The sequence below is a fragment of the Dromaius novaehollandiae genome, chromosome W (assembly GCF_036370855.1).
Source record: "Dromaius novaehollandiae isolate bDroNov1 chromosome W, bDroNov1.hap1, whole genome shotgun sequence".
NCBI classification, from domain to species: Eukaryota; Metazoa; Chordata; class Aves; order Casuariiformes; family Dromaiidae; genus Dromaius; species Dromaius novaehollandiae.
Window position 1 is genome coordinate 71,378,827 of NC_088130.1, and position 22,907 is coordinate 71,401,733.

The following is a 22,907-nucleotide window of genomic DNA, read 5'->3' on the forward strand; positions in this document are numbered from 1 at the left end:
AAGGTAGCATCGAAGAAGGTAAGATTGAGAGTAGTGCTAGGTTTTGCATATGGCAAGTAGCAAAGTTGGGTTAAGAGCCTTGATTCCTGGAGTCACCATTTGAATGACCTAGTCATTGGGCCTCTAAAAATAATAGCTGTACCTGGGGGTATATTTCTCCTCATATTACAGGAAGTCTATCAGTAATAATAATCACGGCAGAATCAAGGTCCCATTGTGCAAGATGTCTGCATACACAAAGAATATCCAGACATATAAATGCTGTAGATGCTATCCTGACCTTTCAGAAATCAGCAGGAATGTTTCTACTAACTTCAGTAGATCCTGGTTTTGTTTGACATTTGGTTATCGGCCAGATTATGTGATTCACTCCAGAATTTTCCCAGTCATCTTCTGTTAATGTCTTTATAAGGATAAAAAATGAGACTGTATAAGTGCATCCGAGTGGCTGAATAGTCAGTAAAGATGGACATCTATTGGCTACACAGGAAGCATAAGCTCCTGAAGTAGGTACTGTGAATACTTTTGGAATTGCAGATTTTTTTTTGTTGTTGTTCTTTCTCTTTTTCTGGGAGGAGGGTATAAAAATGTGTCATTAATTCCTCATAATTATATATTCTCGAGTTTTTTGTAAGAGAAAAAATAGTCTTGGACCGTGAATGCAGCAATAAGACTGCCAAGAATGTATAAATATAGCTCCTTTCATTCATATAGGAAGTGTAGTGTAGCACCTTCTTATTCATGACTGCTGTCGTTATTTGTATTACTGGAGTACCTGAGACTGGAGCTATATTGTGATTAGGCACCATTTTAGGAAACAGTAGGAGATCTTGCCATGACAAATTTACAATCCAAATACACAACAACTAAATGGAGAAAAGATGTGCCATAAATTGGTAAAGATGAGGGCATTCTAGTGGCTTTGTAGTTCAGGGCTTTTTCCCCATTACACAGTACTGTATTATGTTTTTGAATCTATTAGACGCAGGACCATTCTCACAAAAGGAGAGCTGTAATTCTTAGAGTTCATATATATTGGACTATTTAATCTTGCTCTGGCTGTGGTCAGGGAAGGTGTCTTAACAAGGACAGAAGTTGCATTTATGTTCTGTTGAAGATCTGTTTATATCAAAGCTGGAAAGCAAGGAGAGAGCAAGATACATGATTTCTTTCAGGTTTGATTGCCCAGTGCTTTTCCAGTGCCAAATGAAGACATTAGGCCAAAACCAGTAAAGTCAGAAGTATGCGAGTTATTATACTGTGAACTTTACTTTTTTTTCTTTTTTTTAACAGTATTCTCAGTTAAGAATAAACTGTTACAAAATGCTTATGTTCTAATGGAATAAAAGCATGGAGGTAAGGCATGGTAATGGAAAGAAGCAATGAAGTAGCAACAAGTTATCCATCAGGAAGGTTATTGTCCTGCAGGTGTGACTTTAATTCATCCTGTGGGACCTCTGAAGTTCAAATCCCATGCTAGCCTTTACAAAAAAGGTGAAATTTATTGTACCTTAAATGTGGGGATTTATGCAATGGTATAGTTGTTGATTATCCTGCTCTAGCTCTGGTCAGGGAAGGTGTCTTAACAAGAACAGAAGTTGCATTTATGTTCTGTTGAAGATTTATTTATATCAAAGCTGGAAAGCAAGGAGAGAGCAAGTTGTTGATTATCTAGATGAGATGCTGAGACTTGTGTTTAGTTCCTGGTTTTGCCCTCTGTATTCAGATAGAGTTAACTGAAATCAGACTTATTTCCCCTGTCTCATAGGTGTGTTGGAACATAAAACACATTAAAAATATACACTGGCAGGTTCTTCGGTGATGAGAGTTCTGAAAATGCCTGTGCAGAAAGGACAGTAAATGAAAATAAATAAATAAAAAGAATGGTAAAATCCAGCAGTAAACAGTAAGGTCAGCAGTATGATCCGAGGAATTGATGCAGTCACTCTCACTGAAAGAAGGAAGCAATTAATAGGAAGACTGAATAAACGCTCTTCATCTCAGGGTTAAACAAACACAGGCAGCTGAAGATAAAACATATTTTGTTGGCATACCAGTGCAATAGCATTTTTAAGGCATACAATTTAACTTCTTTCAGACCAGGTTAATATAACTTCCCACTTTCCCACCTTCTTCCCTGCCCTCCATCTGAAGGGACAGAGAAAATTGAGCTTTCAGGGCTTTTTTTCCTTTCTTTGGTCTGTTTGACTAAAGGTGATTCTGGCTCTGTGCGGTGAGGGCCATCTCCCTCCCCCCAGATCAATATTTTAATATGACTTATCAGAAAGAGAATGAATTGTTTACTTTAAAACCTCAGGATCCCATAAAGGGCGAGGGAAAGGTGTCCACTGGAAACAGAGGCTTTCAGCAGCGAAGTGCTGCTGTGAATTTACAATAAGCCTAGCTCTCCAAAGATCAGAATACAGTGATATTCAGCAAAATGTCATACAATAGCATCTCAGTTCTGACAAGTGCTAACGACACACCAAAGGATCATTTGGCAGTTGTGTGAGATGGTAAGTGCTTTCCTGTGCTTGCTTCAAATGAGGAAAAGTAAATGATAAAATGTATTAGCAAAAATAAAATAGTGCAAATGAATTTTGAATAGTAAGCACTTTAGCATACCAAAATATCCACATAAGCCTGTGGCCTGTCTGTGTAATCTAATGGGATTTAATGCCTTATATCTATAATCTCAGTCTGAGTTTTAAAAGTGATTAGGAGCCTTTTATTACTGTCAATGGGCAAGCCACCCTAACGTTTATTGTAAAAAAATAAGGCTGGTAGTAAGTGTGGTTAGACTTAATCAGGTTTATGGGAATGCATAAAATCTGTGGATATGAAAAGGAGAGGTTTTGTGATCCGTATTCAGATACTTCTTGAAAAACTCTCATGTTCTTCAGAATGATGCTCTCAGCTAGAAGATCCTAATAATGTTCTTTATCCCAGTGTCTGGCAGAAAAAGTGGAGATGTTCTGCCGTGATGTTTATATGTTGCTTTCTCTCTGTACTGACCTGTAACTTTCTGTTGTTTGATTCTTTGCTCCACTGCAGTACTAAAAGCTGCTGGCTATTTCTCTTTCATTACCTTTCGTTCTCGGAAATATTCCTGTTGAATTGCTGGCAGTTTCTGTGTAGGTTTGGAGCTCTGAAACTGCCTTTTTGCAGCTGCATCATTTGCCTGGCTGTCTACTGTCATACACATTTCACAGTAAAGCCTAGAAGCACCTGTGCCAGGGCCCTGCTCCTCCTGGCGCTGTATCCAGCAGTGACAGGCAGACTTTTCCCCAGAGAGCTTAATTAGAATAGGATCTTGCCTGACCTTTTTTCTCTGATACAGAGAGAAAGCTGAATAAAATGTGTATGGGAGAAGGTAAGGGGGAAAAATGCAAATACTGTGATCACTTAGAAAGCAATGTAGAGCAGTTATGTCCCTTTGGTATTGATTTCTCATTATCACAGTAGAGTAAAGGCACATTCACAACACTGTTCATTGAAAATAACCTCAGGGACCTCAGGTCAACGCTGCATCCTGACTAGACAGGATGTGTTCCGAGTGTGACTTTGGATTTCCTGTTCGTTAATTCAGAAAGCTTGGCGCCAGCTTTATGCACAGGACGTGCTGCGGCTCCTTTCCTTCTTTTAGAGATGGCTCCTTCTTAGCTGTGATTTCACAGTGGCCTGACCTGCGGATATAGGCAAACCTGCCTGACAGTTCCGTGTAGGCATTCAAATGCACAGCTCTTTCCCATAACAGCATGCGCAGACGCAAAACACAGATGAAACCAATGAAGGGTGAGAAGTGCATGGAAAGGTTTCAGCCCTGCCCAAGTATTTACAGACTTGCTCCCTTGACAAGGGTGGGAATGACAGAGCAGTTGTAATCACTAAATTTGAAAAAGAAAGAAATCTGCCATGTTAACTAGCTGGTCAAGGGTGATTTCTCTGTTTCAAGGGCCACCTCACAACTCAGCTAATATTGCCAAGTCATACCTACACTAGAAAAAAGCTTTGGGGTCTGATTATACGTACTTGTAAATCCATCTAGTCAAACTGGTCTAAAGCCCAAGTAAGTCTGCAGTGATCAGTATTGCTTAAACTACATGACATTTAAGGAAAAGGTTCCAGAAAAGGCACAAAGTTACATCAAAAGGTAAAGGTTTTAGAGAAAACATTTGTTACATTGTTCCTAGTCTATTTTGCTCATGCTGATGGTTCAGGTTTATTCAGTACATGTAGGCAGACAGGTAGTTCATGTCGGTGTTGGAGTCTTTCTCTTAGGCTGACATTTTAACTTTTGATGCTCTGAAATGCAGTTTGCTGCATTTCCTTGACTCTATGATCTGCATATAAAAACCAGTATTTGGAAGCCCCAGCCCTCTGCCCTCAGCCTCTCATTTCCAGTCACAGTTCAATCCACTTTCTCAAACCAGGGTTGCTGTTTGTCTGGCCAGGGAGCCCTCAGTCCGTATCTCACCTGGAAAGCAGATTTTTGTGCTTGCTCATTTCTTTCCCATAGAGCCATGTTCTTCTCCCCGCAGGTTCCTGTGCTTCAGCTGCCCTGGCGGTAACGGCCCGTGCACGGTCTGTTATCTTGGGGCACACAGGGCTGTGCTTGAACTTCTCACCAGCTGCAGCATGCCCTGATTCAAGCTGGGAACTGACACTACTACTTCGTCTTGCAAGCAGATATTTAGCTCATATTTAAAATGGTGGCCACTTGGTCTGAACAGGAATGGAAATATGCTTTTCCTCCATAGCTGTATTGTAGTCATCATCTCTGTGTCGTTCTATCAAATGGTTATGTTTTACGAAGAGCTGATGATAGAGGCTTGTGCCTCCCTCTTTGTTACTGAGCTGGGACGCATGATGGGAGGGCTGACAGCAGGCCAAGACTAGAGCAGAGGCACTAAGGCTATTAACGTGATGGAATGACACATCCCCAGGGCACTGAGTTAGGAGAGGTAACAAGGAGATTGGCAGGAAGGCTAAGCCCACGGAAAGGGCTCTCTGAGGATTTGAGAACTCTGCTCTCAGAGCTCTTCAGCTTGCTTAACGTCATCTTTTGTTCAAGTGCTACTATGGTCTCTTTTTTTTCTTTTGGCTTCATTATTGTTATTAATTAGTTAGCAATATTATTTTGCTATTGCTTTTAATTCATAGCAATATTAATTTACTAAATTTACTAATTTTACTATTATTAATTTACTAATATTAATTCACTAGCTAGCTTGCACTTTTGAAAAGCTGTCTTCTGTCTGCAGAGGTCAGTGTTTTTTCCAGTCAGTTTCCAATATGCTCTTGTATAGATAAATACACTGGTTCGCAGTCTTTTTATTGACCAAGAAGTGGAGAAGTGGAAGGAGTGAGATACACAGGCTGCTAACAAAACTTTAGTTTCTCTTCTCCTCCTTCTCCTGTGCTCCTCTTTCTGTATTTTCTTTACTTCTTTGCATTGTTCAGATGTGATAATGTAGGGCTTAACACACAACTGAATTACCATGGCTTAACAAATCGCTGTGCATCAGGTGACCCTCAGTAAGTGTTTGTGTGCTCTTAGTCCACTGCTGATGAACAGGATCTTTTACACATCTTTTATCCTGCATCCACTCACTGGATGTGCAGAAATGTTATGAGACTTGCAGGTTAAACAGAAACACACTCTGCCCGACCAACCCAAAAAAACTGTCCTGGGAAGAAGATGGTATGTGTATGCTGGTCAGCTACACTGCTTAATTTGCAACTGGACGCAGTGTTGAAGTGCCATAGAAGAACCTACATTGAATAAAACAGGTGAAGCGGTAGTGGGGGCACAGACCAGCTTGCGGTCTCCTAAGGGGGCTGGCTCTAAAAAGCTGGCAAGAACAAATAGATGGAAAGCAAATGCAGTCATTAGCATAGTGATACCTCAGCTCTAATGTTAGTTGTAATGGCTGAGCACTTCTGAGCTGTCTCTGTAAATAAGAGAAAGGCACAGGTCCTTGCAGGGAATGATTCATCTCTCCCATCTTGTATTTGTCTCAGGACAGGACTGATCACTTTCTCAAGGTGCCTGTCCATTTTCATCCCCTGTAGAGGAACCTGTAAAACTTCGCTTTTAGATGACTACAGCTAGCTGAGATGAGTGATTCCTCTCAAGGAAAAGCTGAATCTTGTCTCCCACTTCCTTGGTGAGATCTCTAACCAAAGTATTACATATAAATATGCATATACATGGTCTTTTCTCTGTGTTTTGCAGATCTTTCAAGTCTCCATGCTGAAGTCTGCATGTGTGGATATTACTCCTTCCATGGACTATTTACTACCAGAGCTGTGGAGTGTGACAATGGTGTTTGTGTCCAATCTATCAAACGCCATTATCACACTAAATAGCTACTGGTAGATAAGACATCAATTCAGAAAAGAATATGAATTGTAGCGATACATTTTCCCACCATGCTGAGGAATATGGCAGCTTTGTATATGTGTATTGGGATGACTCCACTCTTCTATAAGCAAAACCACTTTAATACATGAGAAATAAATACTCTGCTATGTGCATCTCCAAATTCCCATTGCAAAGCACACAGGAATCATCTTAATGCTGCATATTTGCTTTCTTGGGAGATATATGAGTCATGCTCATGCTCAGGGATCGTAATTTTTCTTAGCAGTGCAAGTGACTATTTGAGTCTTCTTAAACCAAGATTCCTACTGAGTTACAGCTAACATCGTGAAATCTATTTTAAGCTGTTTTGTATTTAACACAAATTAATTGAAAAGCTTTAGTCTGAAACATATTCCTCTTTGATATCCATTGTTGCTCTGTACTAATATAATAGTGGAATCATGATTAAAAGTGAATAAAGAATGGTATCAAATGATCAAGGTAATGTTTCACTGTTAGAAATGAGACCCAGGCTCAGTCCTGCAAACTCTGTGCAAATGTATACTAGGAATGTGGATTTCAGTGGGATCAAGGGGGCTGTGGGCACTCAGCGCTTCTGAAAAACAAGGCCAGCCTGGCATATTCTTATTCCCACTGGATTAACCATTACAGTAGAATATGGAAGCCAATTAGCTGATGGAATGAAAATCTGGCACCTAATTAAAATACACAGATTTGAAACATTAGTTGACTCAGATGCCCATGACTCAGGCAACAGGTTTGAAAACAGGGTTCTAGGGAAATCTATGAAGAAATGAAGGTAAAGGATGGTGCTGCTTATGCTTTCTGTTAGTGTGCGATGCTCTGGAAATAGCACGACTTGTTCAAACAGGAGACTTCATTGCTTCATTTAGTAAGGCCACAAAGAGCTACTTACCACTTGACTTCAAACAGGACATAAAACTGTCAGTGCAGACACTGAACTCCACCATCTCATGGTTGCTGTAGCTAAGGCTGCCCCGAACTTTCACATCCCTGAACGGTTTTTCCTTGTTTTGAGGATGAGGTCCAGCAGAGCACTTCTCCTCACCATCCTTCATCATCTGTGTTAGGAAGTTGTCACCAATGCACATGGATGCAAGCCTCCTGGATTGCTTGTGCCCTGCTGTGTGGTCCCTCCAGCAAGTACCAGGGTGGTTGAAGTACCCTATGAGGACCAGGGCCTGCAAACACAGAGCTTCTTCCAGTCCTCTGAAGAAGGTCTCACCTACTTCCTGATGAGGCGGTATATAGCAGACACCCATTACAATGTCACCCATTTTCCTGATCCATAACCTCTCAGCTGGCCCATCACCTATCCCTCAGATGGCATCCACCGACATAGCTGGAATCCAGCAGCAGCAGCAGAAAGGCTTCCAAAACCAGTATTCTCTTGCTGTACAAGATTCACTAAATCACAAAAATTTCACTCCCATATGGCAAACCCCACAGTAAAAAGAGCAAAGCTGCAGATACTTATGGTTTCTTTTTGAGAAGGCCTTTGGTAAGAAATAGCTGATAACTGAGGGAATCTTTGGGAATCTGTGAAGTGAGTTGGTGTGGGGGTAAGAGAACAGAAAATCCTTCTTTCCCTTTTCTCTGGCTCTGAAGGAGGAAAGCAAAAGAGACTTTGTCTGCATGGCCATCTGGGTAATGCTTCTGCAGCTAGCTACTTCTCTTCTCAACCTTTGATTGAGAGAAAGTGGAGACTGCCTTCCCTCCCTCATCCTACCTGCAGTGCTGTCCACAGAGCTTGTGCCAGTGTTGCTTGCCCTTCTGATTATTGATAAAGCAGTTTTTCCTGTTTGAAGAACATCTTATGCTGTTTCTCTCCTCCCATTCAGTGAGGCTCATGTGTTGCTTGCCTGAGCACAGTATCCATGTGCTATCAACAGAACTAGCAGGAGATTGAAAGTCTGTCATTCTGGAGTAGTTCTACCATTTGCAGCGTCACCACAGCTTATTCCACAGATTCATGCTTTTAGACATGCGAAAAAAGAACCACCACTGCTTGTACTTCAGTGGGGCAAGGGCAGGACAGGCTCCCCAGGTTCCATTTGCAATGTATTAAAGGAAACCCATTTAAAATATTCAGTCAAATATCCATGTGGGGAAACAGTTCCTAACCTTCCCCTGGTGCTCTGTGGCAGGATGATAACAGTGTAGGTTAATCCTCTCTCCCTATTATTTTCTTACTACTGTGCTCTTAAAACTCAGAATGAGAAGTCATTTTTTGAAGCTTTTATTGTAGAGCTACATGACCTTTGCAACACCCACAGATACACCGAAGTTTCTTTAGGGGAGAGAGGGAAAAAAAAGACATAATGAGCTGAATCCCTGCAGTTTACTCTTAGGTTATGTGAGGCTGATCTGCAGGGGTTATATTAAAAAGTTTCTCCCAGTAAGAACTGCATACAAAAGAGAATCCAGTCATTTTTCTCTCGCTACATGGTCCGTAAGGAATGGATTGGGGAACATACTGCCTGGTTTCTAATGGTGTCCTCCACTTTGCAGTCTGCTTCAAGTGAATAAGCATTCAGAGGCACAGCATCTGCAATACATCAGCTCCCTTCTGAGGCTGCATCCCCTGGAGCGTGGGCACAAGGGCTGCAAACATGTATCTAAGTAAGTGCTGCAATGATCTATTCACCCAAGGCTAGTCAGTCATGGAGAGAGATTCAAATCCTAAAACTTAGCACTTTGGGGTTTTTTTGTTTTTGTTTTTGTTTTCCACACTTGAAGCAGAAGAATAATCTAAGTTTTATGGCAAGGCTCTATCTTCCCGCAGAGGTTAAAAAATGCTACAGTCACTTTGGTTAAAAGTTTCTCAAACTATTCTGCACTCTAGACCTATCTACCCATATTTCAGGGCAAGACTGACCTTTTTCTGTACCAACTGACTTTCTCCTTGTGGGGGTCATTGTTATTTGCGATCTAAAGCTGGAACCAGAGTCTGCAGCTGATTCCCAACAACTCCGCACTGTTTTTTCAAAAGCTTAAGACCAGCTCTTTTCCTGAATCCTTGGAGGACTGATGTACTCTGATTCGTTTACCGATGCATCTGAACACTCCTGACGGTTTGGGTGAGATTTTCAGAAGTACTTGAGGTTCTGTTTTGGAAGGGACTGAGGAGGCCAATTTCTATTGAGCAATGACGTTCTAAGTATTCAAGACACATTTTGGAAAAAAGATCATCTTAAGTGTTATGTGCCCAGTATTTTGTGGATGTGGACCTATGCTCTAAAATCCCTTAGGTGTTCTTGAAAATATTACCACTGGAGCTGGGCTAGTGCACTTAAAAATTGGGAAAGAATAGGCAAAATCATCAATTTATCTAGAGGGAGGTATACATTTAAAAACTCAGTACCTGTAAGCCATTCATGTGATTATTTTTGAACAAGAAGAAACATCCTGTGGACGCTTTATTGATTCTCCATTCTTGAGTGTTTTATCATTGTTAGTCTGTGTAATAGAAGTTAAATCACAACACATTAGTTCATCAGCCTAAATTACAGTGGTGCCCTGTGAAAAGCATAACATTTTAAAGTTGCTATTAGAACCCAGTGCAATTTATTCATTCCGTGTGTAGTCATGAACATCTATTAATGTAATAATGCAACTGCTAGCAGCAAGAATTAAGCTGAAAGTGTTTCTTTAAAAAATGGGTTCTAGTTTCTGATTTGCTGATGTGTCTTCTGTGATTAGAAAACAGATTTATTAAACTTGCTCGCAAAAACTTTGCATGGTTCCCTTTTGTGAAAGGCTGAAAACCAGATTTTGGCTCAGATTAAAACACTGTGAGACAGGTAGATGTTCCTTCCATTCTTCTCAATGGGCCATTAAATCTAAAGCCCAGTGAGAATTTTGTTTACCCCACTGATAACTGTGATTTCACTGCTTATGATTGTGCAGACATCCAGCTGATGCATATTGGAAACAAAGGTACATCAGGGTAAAACCATGGTTCTAGTAGATGACTCTTTCTTGTGCCATTGAAGTCAACTGCACTTAATAGGACCAACTTTCTCCTCCCAGTCTGACTTCATAGCTCAGACCTCTGTATAAAGTTGAGATTAAATGCATTCAGTTTTCATTATTTTTCAATTAGCTGGGAAATACTTCCTGAAACACAGCATATAAGTATCTTGTATAACAGCAAGACTAAGGTGGGTAGAGTGGCTAATAATCAGTCTACAAATGAGTGCAATTATTAACAAAGTCTTTTTTTTTAAATCTGACACGGACATTTAGACATGGGCAGACATACGGCACGTTAATCACCATTTCCCTTCTGTTTCTGACATGCACCCTGGCACTCTCCTAGTATCCTGTCAGACTACTGGATTTTAAACTCTTTATACTATGGTAACACCAGGAAATTTCAGCAAGGAAACGGAGGATTTTTTGTGAGAGAGTCCTACCTAAAGAAGATATTCCTATATAGAGAAGATACAGAACAAGAAAGCTGAGCAAGTGTGAAAGAGGAAGAGGTAACAAGGAAACAGATAAAAAGCAATGTCTCTATTCTCTACTTCACTTAGATATATCAAAGGGCAATGATATGTGAGTACCATGACTAATCAAGGCTTTAAAACTGGTCAAGCTATCTTTAAGCTGAGGTAAGCAGTTAAGCTTTTTCTCCTTTTGGTAGCTCTAATGTCTAATTAATGTCTAATTATTTCAATGTAATTGCACTTGTAGCTGAACTCAAGGGCAATGACTAAATTTTAACAGGATCTTGTATCATTATTATAACTGAAGCTTTTGTTCTAGTAGAAGCAAATGACTGCTTTAAAACAGTGTATTGCTAGGTTTTCCTATTATCATCACTCAGAAATTCCACTGATAGAAAATCAGGAATTGTGCTTTACTCAGTGTTGTATTACATCAGCAGTGTAATGTGCCTATTAATAAACAAAATACGGCCAATAAACTCCTGAGCAGTGGAAAAGCAACCAATTTAGTTGGGAAAGATGTCTATTTAACTCAAATATGATGGCTTGTTATTATATAATGCTCACATACACATTTAGTTCACAAGATCAATAGTAAGAAAATCACAATTAGCCTTTGAGCAGTAATAGCAAATCCATCAAAATAGCAACGTAACCAGAATGTGCTCTGAGTCCCTAACTAACCGTCCATCGATGGGCTTGGTGTATAGGGACACATTCTGTGGGCTTCCCCACAGAGGAAAATATTATAAAAGATTCATTTATATTTGTTGCCAGAGCACATGAATGTGATCTTTTCTCTGGAAAGTAGCACAGAGCCTTCCAATGTACTGTGTTCCATGGATATGTGGAGCATAAAAATCATGATTCAGATCTACGGATTCTGCTGTGGTTATTCTGGCCAACAGGTGTGAAGAACAACATGGTCTCCAAGTATTTGACCAATGAATGAGGAAGAAAGGTAGGACTCAGTCCTGCAAACAACTCTGCAGGGATGGAACGATGGTTCCAGATGGGAGCCCCAAAAATCCCTCTGAGCTTAGTCACTTGCATGATCAAGACTTACTTCTTTCCAGGCAAGGATAATATTCATTGTCTCTGTGTGGTCGTCAGTAGTAAACACACAAAGTAAATGCAATAAAGTGACATATTTAGGCAGGCATGAAATATCAACAAAACTAATTCTCTGAGGTTGCAGTGGGGGGTTGCCCTGTCTCCCAGAGATCAGAAATATGAGGAAGCCGAACACTAAAAGGTGGAAAGGAAATGTAAGCAAATTTCCTTCCCAAAGACGTTACAAGGCACAATCATAACTGTTGTATCCTGAATGGCCAGCCGCCATCTGCTTTATAAGGCTAGGGAACCACTTTTCAGCTCCTACATGAAAAACAGACAAAAAACTACTTTAGGCAAAGTAAAGCTGGCCTGCAGACATACATGCATGCAGATGCACACACACAGAGCATCCGGATCAGGCAGTAGCCCCAGAGTAACCTTCTATTCTTAGCAGGGCATGAAAGAATTCAAGCTCAATGGCTATGCCAGGCTTCTCTTACCTTTTTATGCAGGTTTCTTACACTGTCCCCTTGGCTGTGATGTGCAAGCAGCCTAGTCACTGGGCTGTGTTATGTTGTCCAGCACACTGCTCACATGCATGGCTACAGAAGAACTGGAAAGCCCTGTGGTAAACTTGCCTTCCCATATCCCATATTCGCACTCTCCTCTGATGGAAAGCTGTCCAGACCAGACCTATTTCTCTAAGCCTCTCCGATCACCACAGAAAGGTAAAGAGCTAATAAGAAGAATGTCCAGAGCAAGGAGGTGCTGCAAGGATGTGACTCTTCCAGAACTTCTGCTCCATATACTTTTCTACCTCCAGTCTCTTGTGACACTTCAGGTTCTCCACAGTAGCAGAGCATTGCCATTCAACTTAATTTTAAAATGAATGAATTCCCATCCTCAGCAAATTGTAACTTTTTTTAAAGCTTTCATTCTTAATGTTTTGTCCCAGATTTCAGTCACAATGTGGTCTTTGAGCAGGGATTCAGATCTGTAGACTCAAAGATAGACTGCTTATCCATAGCTCAGTCATGGACTCTTCTGAGTTTTCACCTTCCTTTTGCATTTTCTATTTAAAACTCATCTTTCAAATAGTCTTTCATATATTTCATTTTATGTGGACTACAATACCATTCAAATTTCTGCCATAATGTTTTGTAACAGTCTCCTCTGCCTAAGTTAACAGAAAACAATTAAAAACTCACAGTTCTAGAGGGCTTTGTCCAAAGAAACATTAGGCTTTTACAATGTAGTTGTCTGTCTGACACTCTGTGCTTCCTTTACACTCAATGGAGAGAAAGAGGCACTTTTTGGTACAGTTCATCTAACCTGTTTTAATTGTCTATTTTTCAGATGACCTGAATCTTGCTCTAGATGCCATTGACTAGACCTCAGTTGACTGTAAGGGGAATCTAGGATGACTAGTCCAGGTCTTTACATCTATACTGCAGTCAGATAGTTTCTATACCTAGTGTCAGCTATCACCCAACAGTTTCTCTCCAGCTGGCACCCACAGCTTATCAATACAAAGCAGAACCTACTTCGAAATCTCTTTATCTTCTTTCAGCACTGATAGGACTCTTCTACATGGGTAGTGGTTCTTGGCACCACATTTTATTTAGTAATCACTCAGAGTTAAGAAATCTGACAGTGTTCAGTGTTTGTATTCTAAGTGTTTGGCACTGCTTTTCAACTGCCAAGCTCCAGCAAACTTGTTGCAGTCCTCCAACATGCATAGTTTGCTCCTTTGGCTTCCAATCTTCACATAAGCTACACTTAACTATGGTGGAGAACCGTATCTTTTTTGTTCTGGCACTGTCTAGGCATTCTGGGTAAATAATGCCTCTTTAGCAGTCAAGTATTGGCCCAAGGCACCTGTTATGTTCCTTCAAAAACAACTCTACACTAAATAGAAAAGTCATCACACGTATTTTAATTGTAAATATTGCAAGGTACTGAAATATCCTCCATTTCTAATGGCTCTTTTCAGATGGGAGCTGTTTAGCAGCATGGAGACTCCAAACCTCTAATCTACAACAGAGTTGGTGCAAGTGCAAAAGTACTCCACCATGGGGTTGATTGTAGAGTCAAGTATTTGGGAAGCAAGGAATTCAGTGGAGAATCACAGAAGTTGCCCAGCTTTCAGCTGGTCGGTGGTTTGTTGGTTCTCACTTTGTGAGGACCCTAAAGATATTAGCTATCTTTCTGTGGGGACAGAAGACAGGTATGTGCAATCATCAACGGCTTTATCTTGTGTTAGATGACATGTAACCAGGGAAAAAAAACAACAGGAGTAGGATCACAACTACGCAAAGATCTGGTAAAGAAAGGAATTGTTCTAGAAGAGCCTGAACAACAATACTAGTGCAAAACCTTTACTAAGTGGCATCTTAGATATATTGATGTTTACATAGCAGCTGAACCCACAGGGTCACTGGCATACACACACATGAGGGAAGATGTTCTCCAGCGACCTGCGTTCTGCACAAAGTCCAAGACTCAGAATGTGCAGATATAACTGTACAGAAGAGTTGCAAGATAATCCAGGCAGATGGCTTAGTTTGTCTCCAAAACCTAAACCAAAACCTTAACCTAGCTGGGTCCTAGAGTCAGCTCCTTTCTTTGCTGCTGGCATCAGCGTCAGAATGGCTTCAAAACAATGTCATAAGGCAAAGGACTAAAGTTATCCCCCCATCAGGTCATAAGTGCCTATCACTACTACATGTCCTCAAGAGGAGTCTTCACAAGTTGGGCCAGTATTACTCAATGCTCCGAAGAAATGAAGTCTCTGTTCTCTTACTTTCTTAGGCGCTGGGCACTGTTTTCTTTACGGTTGTTGAGTTTGGCAGAGTTTTGCTTTTTGTGGATGTTGGTTTCCTCTGTTTCTGATGAGTGGATTGGAGAGATTTCAACCCCAGCATCTCACAGTACTTATTACACTGGTGAAGGACTCTGAACTGCTCAATGAAGGAAACGGAGCAGTTGCCTTTAAAACCTTTGTATCTGTAGCAACAAAGAAAAAAACAAAGCCAAATGAAATTTCAAGATTTACTTTCAGCATAGGGGAGGCAGAGTATGACTGTTGACTCATAAGTAGCTTGGAAACATTAAGGAAGTCTCTTCCACTCATGCTGTGTTGAGAAGCATTAACTCTCTTTCACAGATAATCAAACTGAGCCATGGAGAGGTGACAGAAACCAGGTAGCCAGTAGTGACAGAACAAAGAAAAGGACTTAAGAGTCCTGGTTCTGAGGCCTATGTTCTGGCTACTCTTCTCCATTTCATTTTGTTGGGAAAGTATTGTCAGCTATCTTAGTCTCAGTAATACATAAATGAAATGCATTTTACAGCATTCTCTGTAAACAGTACTTTGGGCTGCTGGGCTGCTGTCAAGAGACAAGGTTGCAACAGGAGGTGTTGTCAGAACTACAAACTGTTTTGATGTAAATACCTCTGCAACTTCTCTGCTACACTCCTCCCTCTCCCAGGCTTCATCACAAGACCTGAAGGAGCCGAGCCTCTGGGGAAGAAGGATGTAAGGAGCATTCCTCAAGAAGACAGTCCCATCTACCCTGCACAACTCCCAAGCCACCACCATATCTCCCTCTGCTACCCTTCCTTTTTTCAGCAGGCTAGCAAAGCCAAGGAGTGGGCAGAGCACTTGCATCCCTCTTCTCTACCCTGCCACTGGCTGTGGTCTTCCCTTCTGGTGCCTTTAGATGCAAAACAGAAGCCAATGTCAGCTCCTTGGAGCTAGTGACCACTCACTGTGTCTCCCATCCCAAGGAACACTGCATCTGCTTTTTAAAGGAGTCATTCTGGTCAACCAAACTATCAGGGTGTGGAAGAGAGAACAGAGGCCAGGGTGCCCCTATCCTTGCTTGGTACCTCTCTTAATAAGCACCTGTTCTACCCTGTTCTCTTGGGTCACTGGACATACAAAATCCTGAGATGTGAACTCTGGGTTATTACTATATCAAATTAAATTAAAAAAAATTTAGCACTTTAATTAACACAACACGATCCTTGCACAGCATTCTAGAGAACTTATTTCCTCAGGCAGACAGGTCGCATAGTGCTAATGAAAACAGTACTGTCTTGAGAAGTTCAAACTCTGTCTGACAGGTAAACCTCCTTATTGCCACATATTTTGCCAAATTTTCTTGTACAAAAGAATGGTGCTAGTGATTAAAATCTAATAAAATACCTCACAACAAAAGGGAATGGTATCTGCCTGTACCTGTATCTAATTGTCTTATTTTGCATTTTTAGGGTTCCTCTACAGAGAAGGAAGAGAAAAGTTGAAACCTCAGGCTGACTTGTCCTAGCATCTCATGCGAGTTGAAAAGGCCACACAGGACACACCTCAGTGTGTCAAATCATGATATAACACATAATTCCACCTGAGAATGAAGAAAACCTCTTTGGTGGAAATGCAAATTTGAAGATTTCTCAAACATATCTAAAAGGTAATATATACTGCATATTTGGGAACATAGCAAAATGGTAATGTACATATTGCAGGCTCCATTGCCTCCTTTTAGGCCACAAAGAGGTCAGCTACAGACTTTGCTGCTGCTTTTAAAGAGGATTTTAAAGATTTCAGACAAACTATTGCGACCATGGTGATGAAGATGTTGCAGATAATTGTAAAGTGGACAGCAGACCTTCATTTTCTCAGAAATGAAATTATTGCTGCTGATTAACTTCAGTAAGAAAAGCTATTTTGGAATTCAGCTTTCTAATTATATGTATTTAAGAGTCCTTTTTGTCTTCTCATAGCTACATTTTAGTTTCAAATTCTTCTCCAAAGTCAGAGCTCTTAAATATTAAATATATATTTCAATGAAATACAGATCCAAACCTATTTTACTATTATTTGTCATATGAAGTTCTTCATACCAGACCAGGTTAATCCCTAAGTTAAACAGGTGGTTAGCCTGCCTGCTCTAGAGAAACCACTCAGCTAGCTTGGTATAAACAGCCAGATGAACCTCAAAGGGTTAAGACTTTTTTTCTCTCCTCTCCAAGATACCTGCTTATTTACCCAAAGAGAGTTTAAGAGGAGCACCGTTGTTACTTCAGGACTGTACCCTGGAGTTCTGCAAGAGGAGGAGGAAATGTGCTCTGGCTCCTTTGGGGAAGTAATAGACTTGAGACTTTATTCCTCAGTTCCCTTCCTAGATATGTGCGCCAGACACATCAGCAGAACATAATGCCCTCAGGCAAGCCTGCCTGTGCTCAGCAAGAAACTCTCTTTATATCATGCATTGATCCTGATTCCAAAAACCAGTGGGAGCAGAGCACTACACTGCCAGCAAAGGGCAGTAACTTAGACTGAAGGATTTTGATTAATTTGTCATGAATATTCAATGAACTATTGGGTCTTTGTGGAAACAAAGTCTAAATTCCCAGTGAATGCCGGTGGCAACAAATAATTTAACCAGCTGTCATTAAAACACCTTCCACTGTCATGATGTGTCACTGCTGGATGCTGCAGCACTGCATGTAACACAGATGTATTTGCCAGTATCTGAACAGATAATGAGGCTCTGTGCAGACAGTGTTCGGGTAGCATCTGCTCACTCTGATATCTGAAATTCTCCATTTCTGCTGCAAAACTGATTGAAAGGCTTCATTCCTCCCGCGCTTTGTGTAGGTGTATTCTACAAAGCCAGCAGAAATATTAATGATAAGGAATCTCCAGGGCTATAAGTTAAGTGAGAGGTTTCACTGCAGTGACTGATGGCTACTTTAATTTGTGGCTGCAGAATGACCACACACTCTTTTCTCTTGCGCTCTCTCTCGCTTTTTTTTTCCAGGTAGCCATTTTGTTGCAGCTAACGGGCATTTCTTCATGTGCTCTTCTCCCTTGCAGGAAGCTTAAGTGCTATAAGGTATGATATTATTCATTTATTTGTGGAAATAATCTTGGCATGAAAAAATTCACCAAAAAAAGTCCATTTTTATTGCGAACTAAAGAGAAGTCTCTGTACCAGCTAAATTACTAATTCTTACATCCAGTAACATTTTTGAGCAATCTGTACTGTTGCAGTAGCATTAGCTATTAATCCTCCAGAACTTACTAGAATAAAGGGCAACCTAAACTCATTAGTTTAATCACAATTTTTTATAAGGGATCTTTGATTCCTGGTTCCTTAAATTTAACTGGAGACTGTTGTCATTTCAGTGTGCACACATTCTTCTCATGCAAGGAGATCTGACTGCAGTTGTAAGTTTGTGGACTCAGCACACAATTTAAAATCAAAATGTCTCAAGTGGTGTATCTGTAAAGTTATATACTGAAGATCAGTGGCCAGATTGGAAAGGATGAATTTAATTTACTTACTTCCTAGCATCTGAACTAGTTAAAGAGCAAATATTCATAAACTGCATAAATTGTTCTCATATCTGTATTTGGTATCTGTCACTTCCTGTATGTCTTTGAAGGAACATCTAAAGAAAGAGCAGAGGCAATAGCACATGCTCAGAATATCCTATGAGTGAGAGTCACTTTAAATGAACATCTGAATGCTTTGCTAACTGACTTTAGCTTTAGGATTCAGCAAATGCCAAAAGCATTTTCAGTAAAGAGGTAAGAGCATAAATACATTGTGAACAAAAGAAGAGACCAGAACATTTGAATTAATAACGTGATTATTTTTCTTTCACTAGCTTTGCTCATAAATCAAGCCATCCTCATTTCCCTTCTCTTAAAATAACAGGTTTGCATTTGCTCTTGTGGCTAGAGATGTGGCCTAGGCACCACTCCTTGTCCATTTTGGAAGCTGAGAGGCACAAATGAGCCTAGTTTGGCTCTGCACTGTGCAAACAGCTCCAATTCTTATAATGGACCACAGAAAAATTAATCTACGGATGTGAGACCAAAGTTTTGCATCTGAGTTCTCCCAGCTGTTTGCACTTCGTTAGTCACTGCTGCCACAGAGCCTTCCTTATCACGTGCTTCCGGACTGTATCATTTCTTCTGCAGAGGCCTAATGCCCGTAGCTCTGTTCTTGTTTGGCAGGACTTGTGCCCTTAATTCAAACCATTCTGTGCTGTTATAGCTTGTGGTATGTGTAATAGGGAGGAGGTCAGCATTAGTGAATGGCTTCTAAATTGAACAGTCCATATATTGCTTTCATATGCTTTGTGCTCAGTAATATAGAACTATTGACCAGTCCAAGCCTTGAAAAATAATAATCTACTATTTTGCACAGCATGGGTTATTAATTCACTGATTAAATGATTGACAGATTAAACCAATTCCAACAGAATTCCTATCTGCCAAATCTGACTAATTGAGGGTGGGCACAAACCAAATCTTGCTTGACTCTGAGGGGGGGATGTTGAATTTAGCTCCAGGTTTACACTCCCCCATGCCTGTTGTTGCCACGTTGGGCCAAACGAAGCCCGTCAGTGCCCTGAAACCAGACCTGCAGTGCTCCTGTTAATCATAATGACTGCGGGTCACTGCGTTCTCAATTCCTCCGTGTTTGTGTTTACCACTCCCGGCTACATACCTGGGCACTTGGGCACGGCTTCTAAATTGGCTCGCTGCTTGCACTTAAAAGCCAGTCGCTGTGTTCTATTATTTTTGTTTAAGTTCTGCAAAGAACACGTTAAATATCTTATTTAAAGGATTGATTTCCTGACTCTGGTGCGCCCAAGCGGCTAAATTAAAAACACTTCTCAGGCTTTCGTGATTATAGTTAAACTTCGCCCCCCAGTGACAGAAACGTTATTGCATCTGCCTCAGTGCATTGACTAACCTACCCTTTGCTTTCAGGTTCTTTTGTTTTTCAACTCACGTACATAGAAAGGATAAAAGATCAGAATTCCTTTGAAGAGTGTTAATTGTTGAAAACATCAATCTCTCCACAACTTCTACAGGAAGCAGAGGAAAAATAAAGACACTGGACACATAAATGCTCATTCAGAAACGTTCATGCAGACTTGGAATATGAGTCTAGCCGATAAAAGAAAAGATTAATGGTAATGAGCAATGCTGAATAAATGCACAAAAATTTAATATGTGCTGTTTCTTGTGCTTGGTTTACATGAAACATTGGGGGGAAAAATAATGTCATGAATAATTCATGACAGTTGCCATATTGGCTTCTGTAAAATCATCGCTAACAGTTTGTGCCATGACATTAGATTATTTGGAAGCTTGATTATACTATGAGCACAGAGGGTGGTGGTATTTTTTCCTGCTTCTTTTTCCCCCTGATCACAAGTTTAATGTCAGAGTGAAACTAGCATTTTACTTAATTTCCATTTTGATCGGAAACAACATGAATGTTTTTCCATTCACCAAGGATCATAGAAGCATTTCCTAAGGATTCTTTTTTTCCTTGATGTATTGCTACAGGCTTAAAAGAATTTGAGAGAGAGCATGTATCCGTGATCAGTGAGGTCATTACCTCTGCAAGGGGGGGCCTAATGGTTAGAATTCATATAGGCAATTACACTCAAAAATCGTCTTTGTATTTTCTCTAACAGTACAGTCAAAGAATACCAGGATCACACTGTAATTTTTAGCCAAGTATGACTATGTATGTTCTCCCCAACATGTAAGATTTACAGTCTCTCACTGGCATGGTTGCATATTACCAAAGGTAGCAATAGGCTATAATATGGATGAATTCGGTGCACTTCCTTATTTTCCCCATCCAGGCTTGCTGAATTAAAAATCAAAGTGAAGATATTAATCCAGAGGTATCCTTTCTGGGAAATAAGCAATGAAAGGAAAATATCGGACTAGAAAAAAAGTCTCTTCCCTTGTAGCAATATCAGTAGCTATATGTCAAACAGAATGATACTCAACATTTTTAAGAGTTTTTTTTATGAAGGCAATATCTGACTGAGGTGATCCTTACCACAGCTTGCATTGTATATTCGTTTTCTCACTTCACCTTCCTTTTCCGTAGTCCAAGATTTGTTTTTATAGGAGTAATTTCTCACAGTAAACTAGATAACATCCATTAAAGCCTTTCCATAAATCTCCTAATGCCAGAGAACAGTGTTGCCTAAATAAATTTTTTATAACTTCGTTGTTTTCTAACAGGATGATGCAAGAATAATTCAACTAATTTCACTTTGGATCCACAGTTAAAAAGTAAATGTAAGTTTTGAAAGGGTGCCAGCCTGAAAATGTTAAGGATTTTCCCAGAATACTCTGGCATCAAATGTTTAGTAATTTAAAAGGCGTTGTGAGGCGTTTTTTTTTTCCTGTACCACTGGGATATAGAAAAACTCACATTCAGTACAAAGACTGAATATATGTGATCAGCTCTGTCTTTTTTTTATCAGTTTCTCATGAGAGAATATGAATTTAAAGCTCTTGTCGCAGGCATTTACCTGGAAAGCTGTGCAGTATGCCATGAAACAGAATGGTGACAATACAAATAACACAGCTTGTGTGCATGTGGGGGGAGAATAATATATAGTCATGGGAAAAAAACGTGCTTAAGGAAAGAAGTACTGGAAGAAGTACTTTTTTCTGGTTAAAAAAAAAAATGTAGCCGTTATGATTAGAGTTGAATTACTGAATGTTCTGCAATGATGTACAATTGGTAACAGGAAGTACATTACTACATGACACATTAAATCACTGGAACTCACTGCAGCATGATACTATCGGGGTAAACAATTTAGTATGTTTCAAAGAAGCGATAGATCTCTGTCTGAATAAGGATATCAATGAGAGTAATATTTTATATTCTTTATGTAAAAATGAAATAGCATTTCTCATTTTTCACCACAAAAACTGGTGGTGTTCAAAAGACAATACCAGACTGGCTATGAAATAGATTTATTCCCACTAATGCTTTGCATACATTGCCTATCATGTATATTTTCAGGGTTAAGTGCCTAGAAGCAGCCAATGTCTGATATATTAGCTCAGCAGGCAATGGGACAGAGCCAGCCCGACTGCTTCTGTGCTCCCTGGTATAACCCAGGAAGGACAGAAAGTAGATCTCTGAACAGTTAAAATACTCTTCTACAGGTACACAGTGTAATACCAGACCTGCCACAAGAATTCACCATGATTCAGATTCTGTGTGCAAAAAATCCTGGTTCCAGGAAATCTTGATTTGAATGGAGCCAAGATTTCATGCAGTGATTCTACTCCCTAACAACAGAATTTACTTACACTAGTAACAGAGAAAGTCTGTTTATTTTAATTGTTGTTTATGCAGCATCTCAGCAACATAAACAAAACTGATATTGCCATTCCAAGGGGAGAATGGCGTTTGCCACAGAAAGAAGGAGATACAGGGAATAGGCAAACCTGTGAGACGGATTAGAGAGGACGGACCTGCTGTTCATGTTGCAGCAGAGGGGATGGGATGGGTAGTGGTGACAGTTCCTTCCCACAGTGGTAAATACTACATCCAGACTCTTCTTCAGCAGAGCGCAGAGCAGTAGCTGGCCTGGCTTTTTAGGCAGTAGTACAGATAAAGCGGACATCAGGACCATGGCTGTTTTGCTGTCCCCCTCCCTCCCACCCAACCTCTCTCTTTCCAGCAACTAGCTACTTGGAATGACTGCCTGCATTGCCTATTTCTAGCAATGGCTCTGTTCATGGTATATCCAGAAGCTTTAATTAATAAAAACTTTGGAGAAGTGGAAGAAAGTTAGAACATTAAAGGCCTGTATCTTTATACATATGTTAGGGCATGCTGGATTCAGAGACCTTCCCTCTGTGGTCATAAGCTCTCAACAGCACAAACACCAGGTCTTCCCCTGTAAATCAAGCTGGATCCAGTGCTGGCACTGCTTCTTCAGCCCTACCTTTCTCTAGCTGATACACCACCAAGTAAAGGGGCTTGTCTGGAAGTCACCTGAGACCTTGATTTCTCTCTTGAGATGCCCTTTGAATAAACCTATTTTAAGGGAGGCAAAAAGGAAAAGCAAAGCAAAATCTATAGCATATCCCCTTTCTTCTATAATTAAATGAACGTGTTTCCCTTGAAGTAGGG

The 22,907-nt window shown here is 40.3% G+C and overlaps 1 protein-coding gene and 1 long non-coding RNA gene across 3 annotated transcripts in view; one reads left to right on the forward strand and one right to left on the reverse strand.

Moving 5' to 3' along the window:
* Positions 1 to 8,632: 8,632 nt before the first annotated feature.
* LOC112985185 (alpha-protein kinase 2) overlaps positions 8,633 to 22,907 on the reverse strand; it is a 62,604-nt gene continuing 48,329 nt past the window's right edge. For both annotated transcript variants that reach the window (XM_026103636.2, XM_026103635.2), the window contains one exon: positions 8,633 to 14,922. In XM_026103636.2, the coding sequence (XP_025959421.2) occupies positions 14,724 to 14,922 (199 nt within the window). In that variant the 3' untranslated portion in view covers positions 8,633 to 14,723. The remainder of the gene's footprint in view (positions 14,923 to 22,907) is intronic.
* On the forward strand, positions 15,541 to 19,942 carry LOC135324320 (uncharacterized). Its single transcript, XR_010385690.1, has 3 exons — positions 15,541 to 16,388; positions 17,742 to 17,816; positions 19,709 to 19,942. It is a non-coding gene; the product is annotated as an uncharacterized LOC135324320 (long non-coding RNA).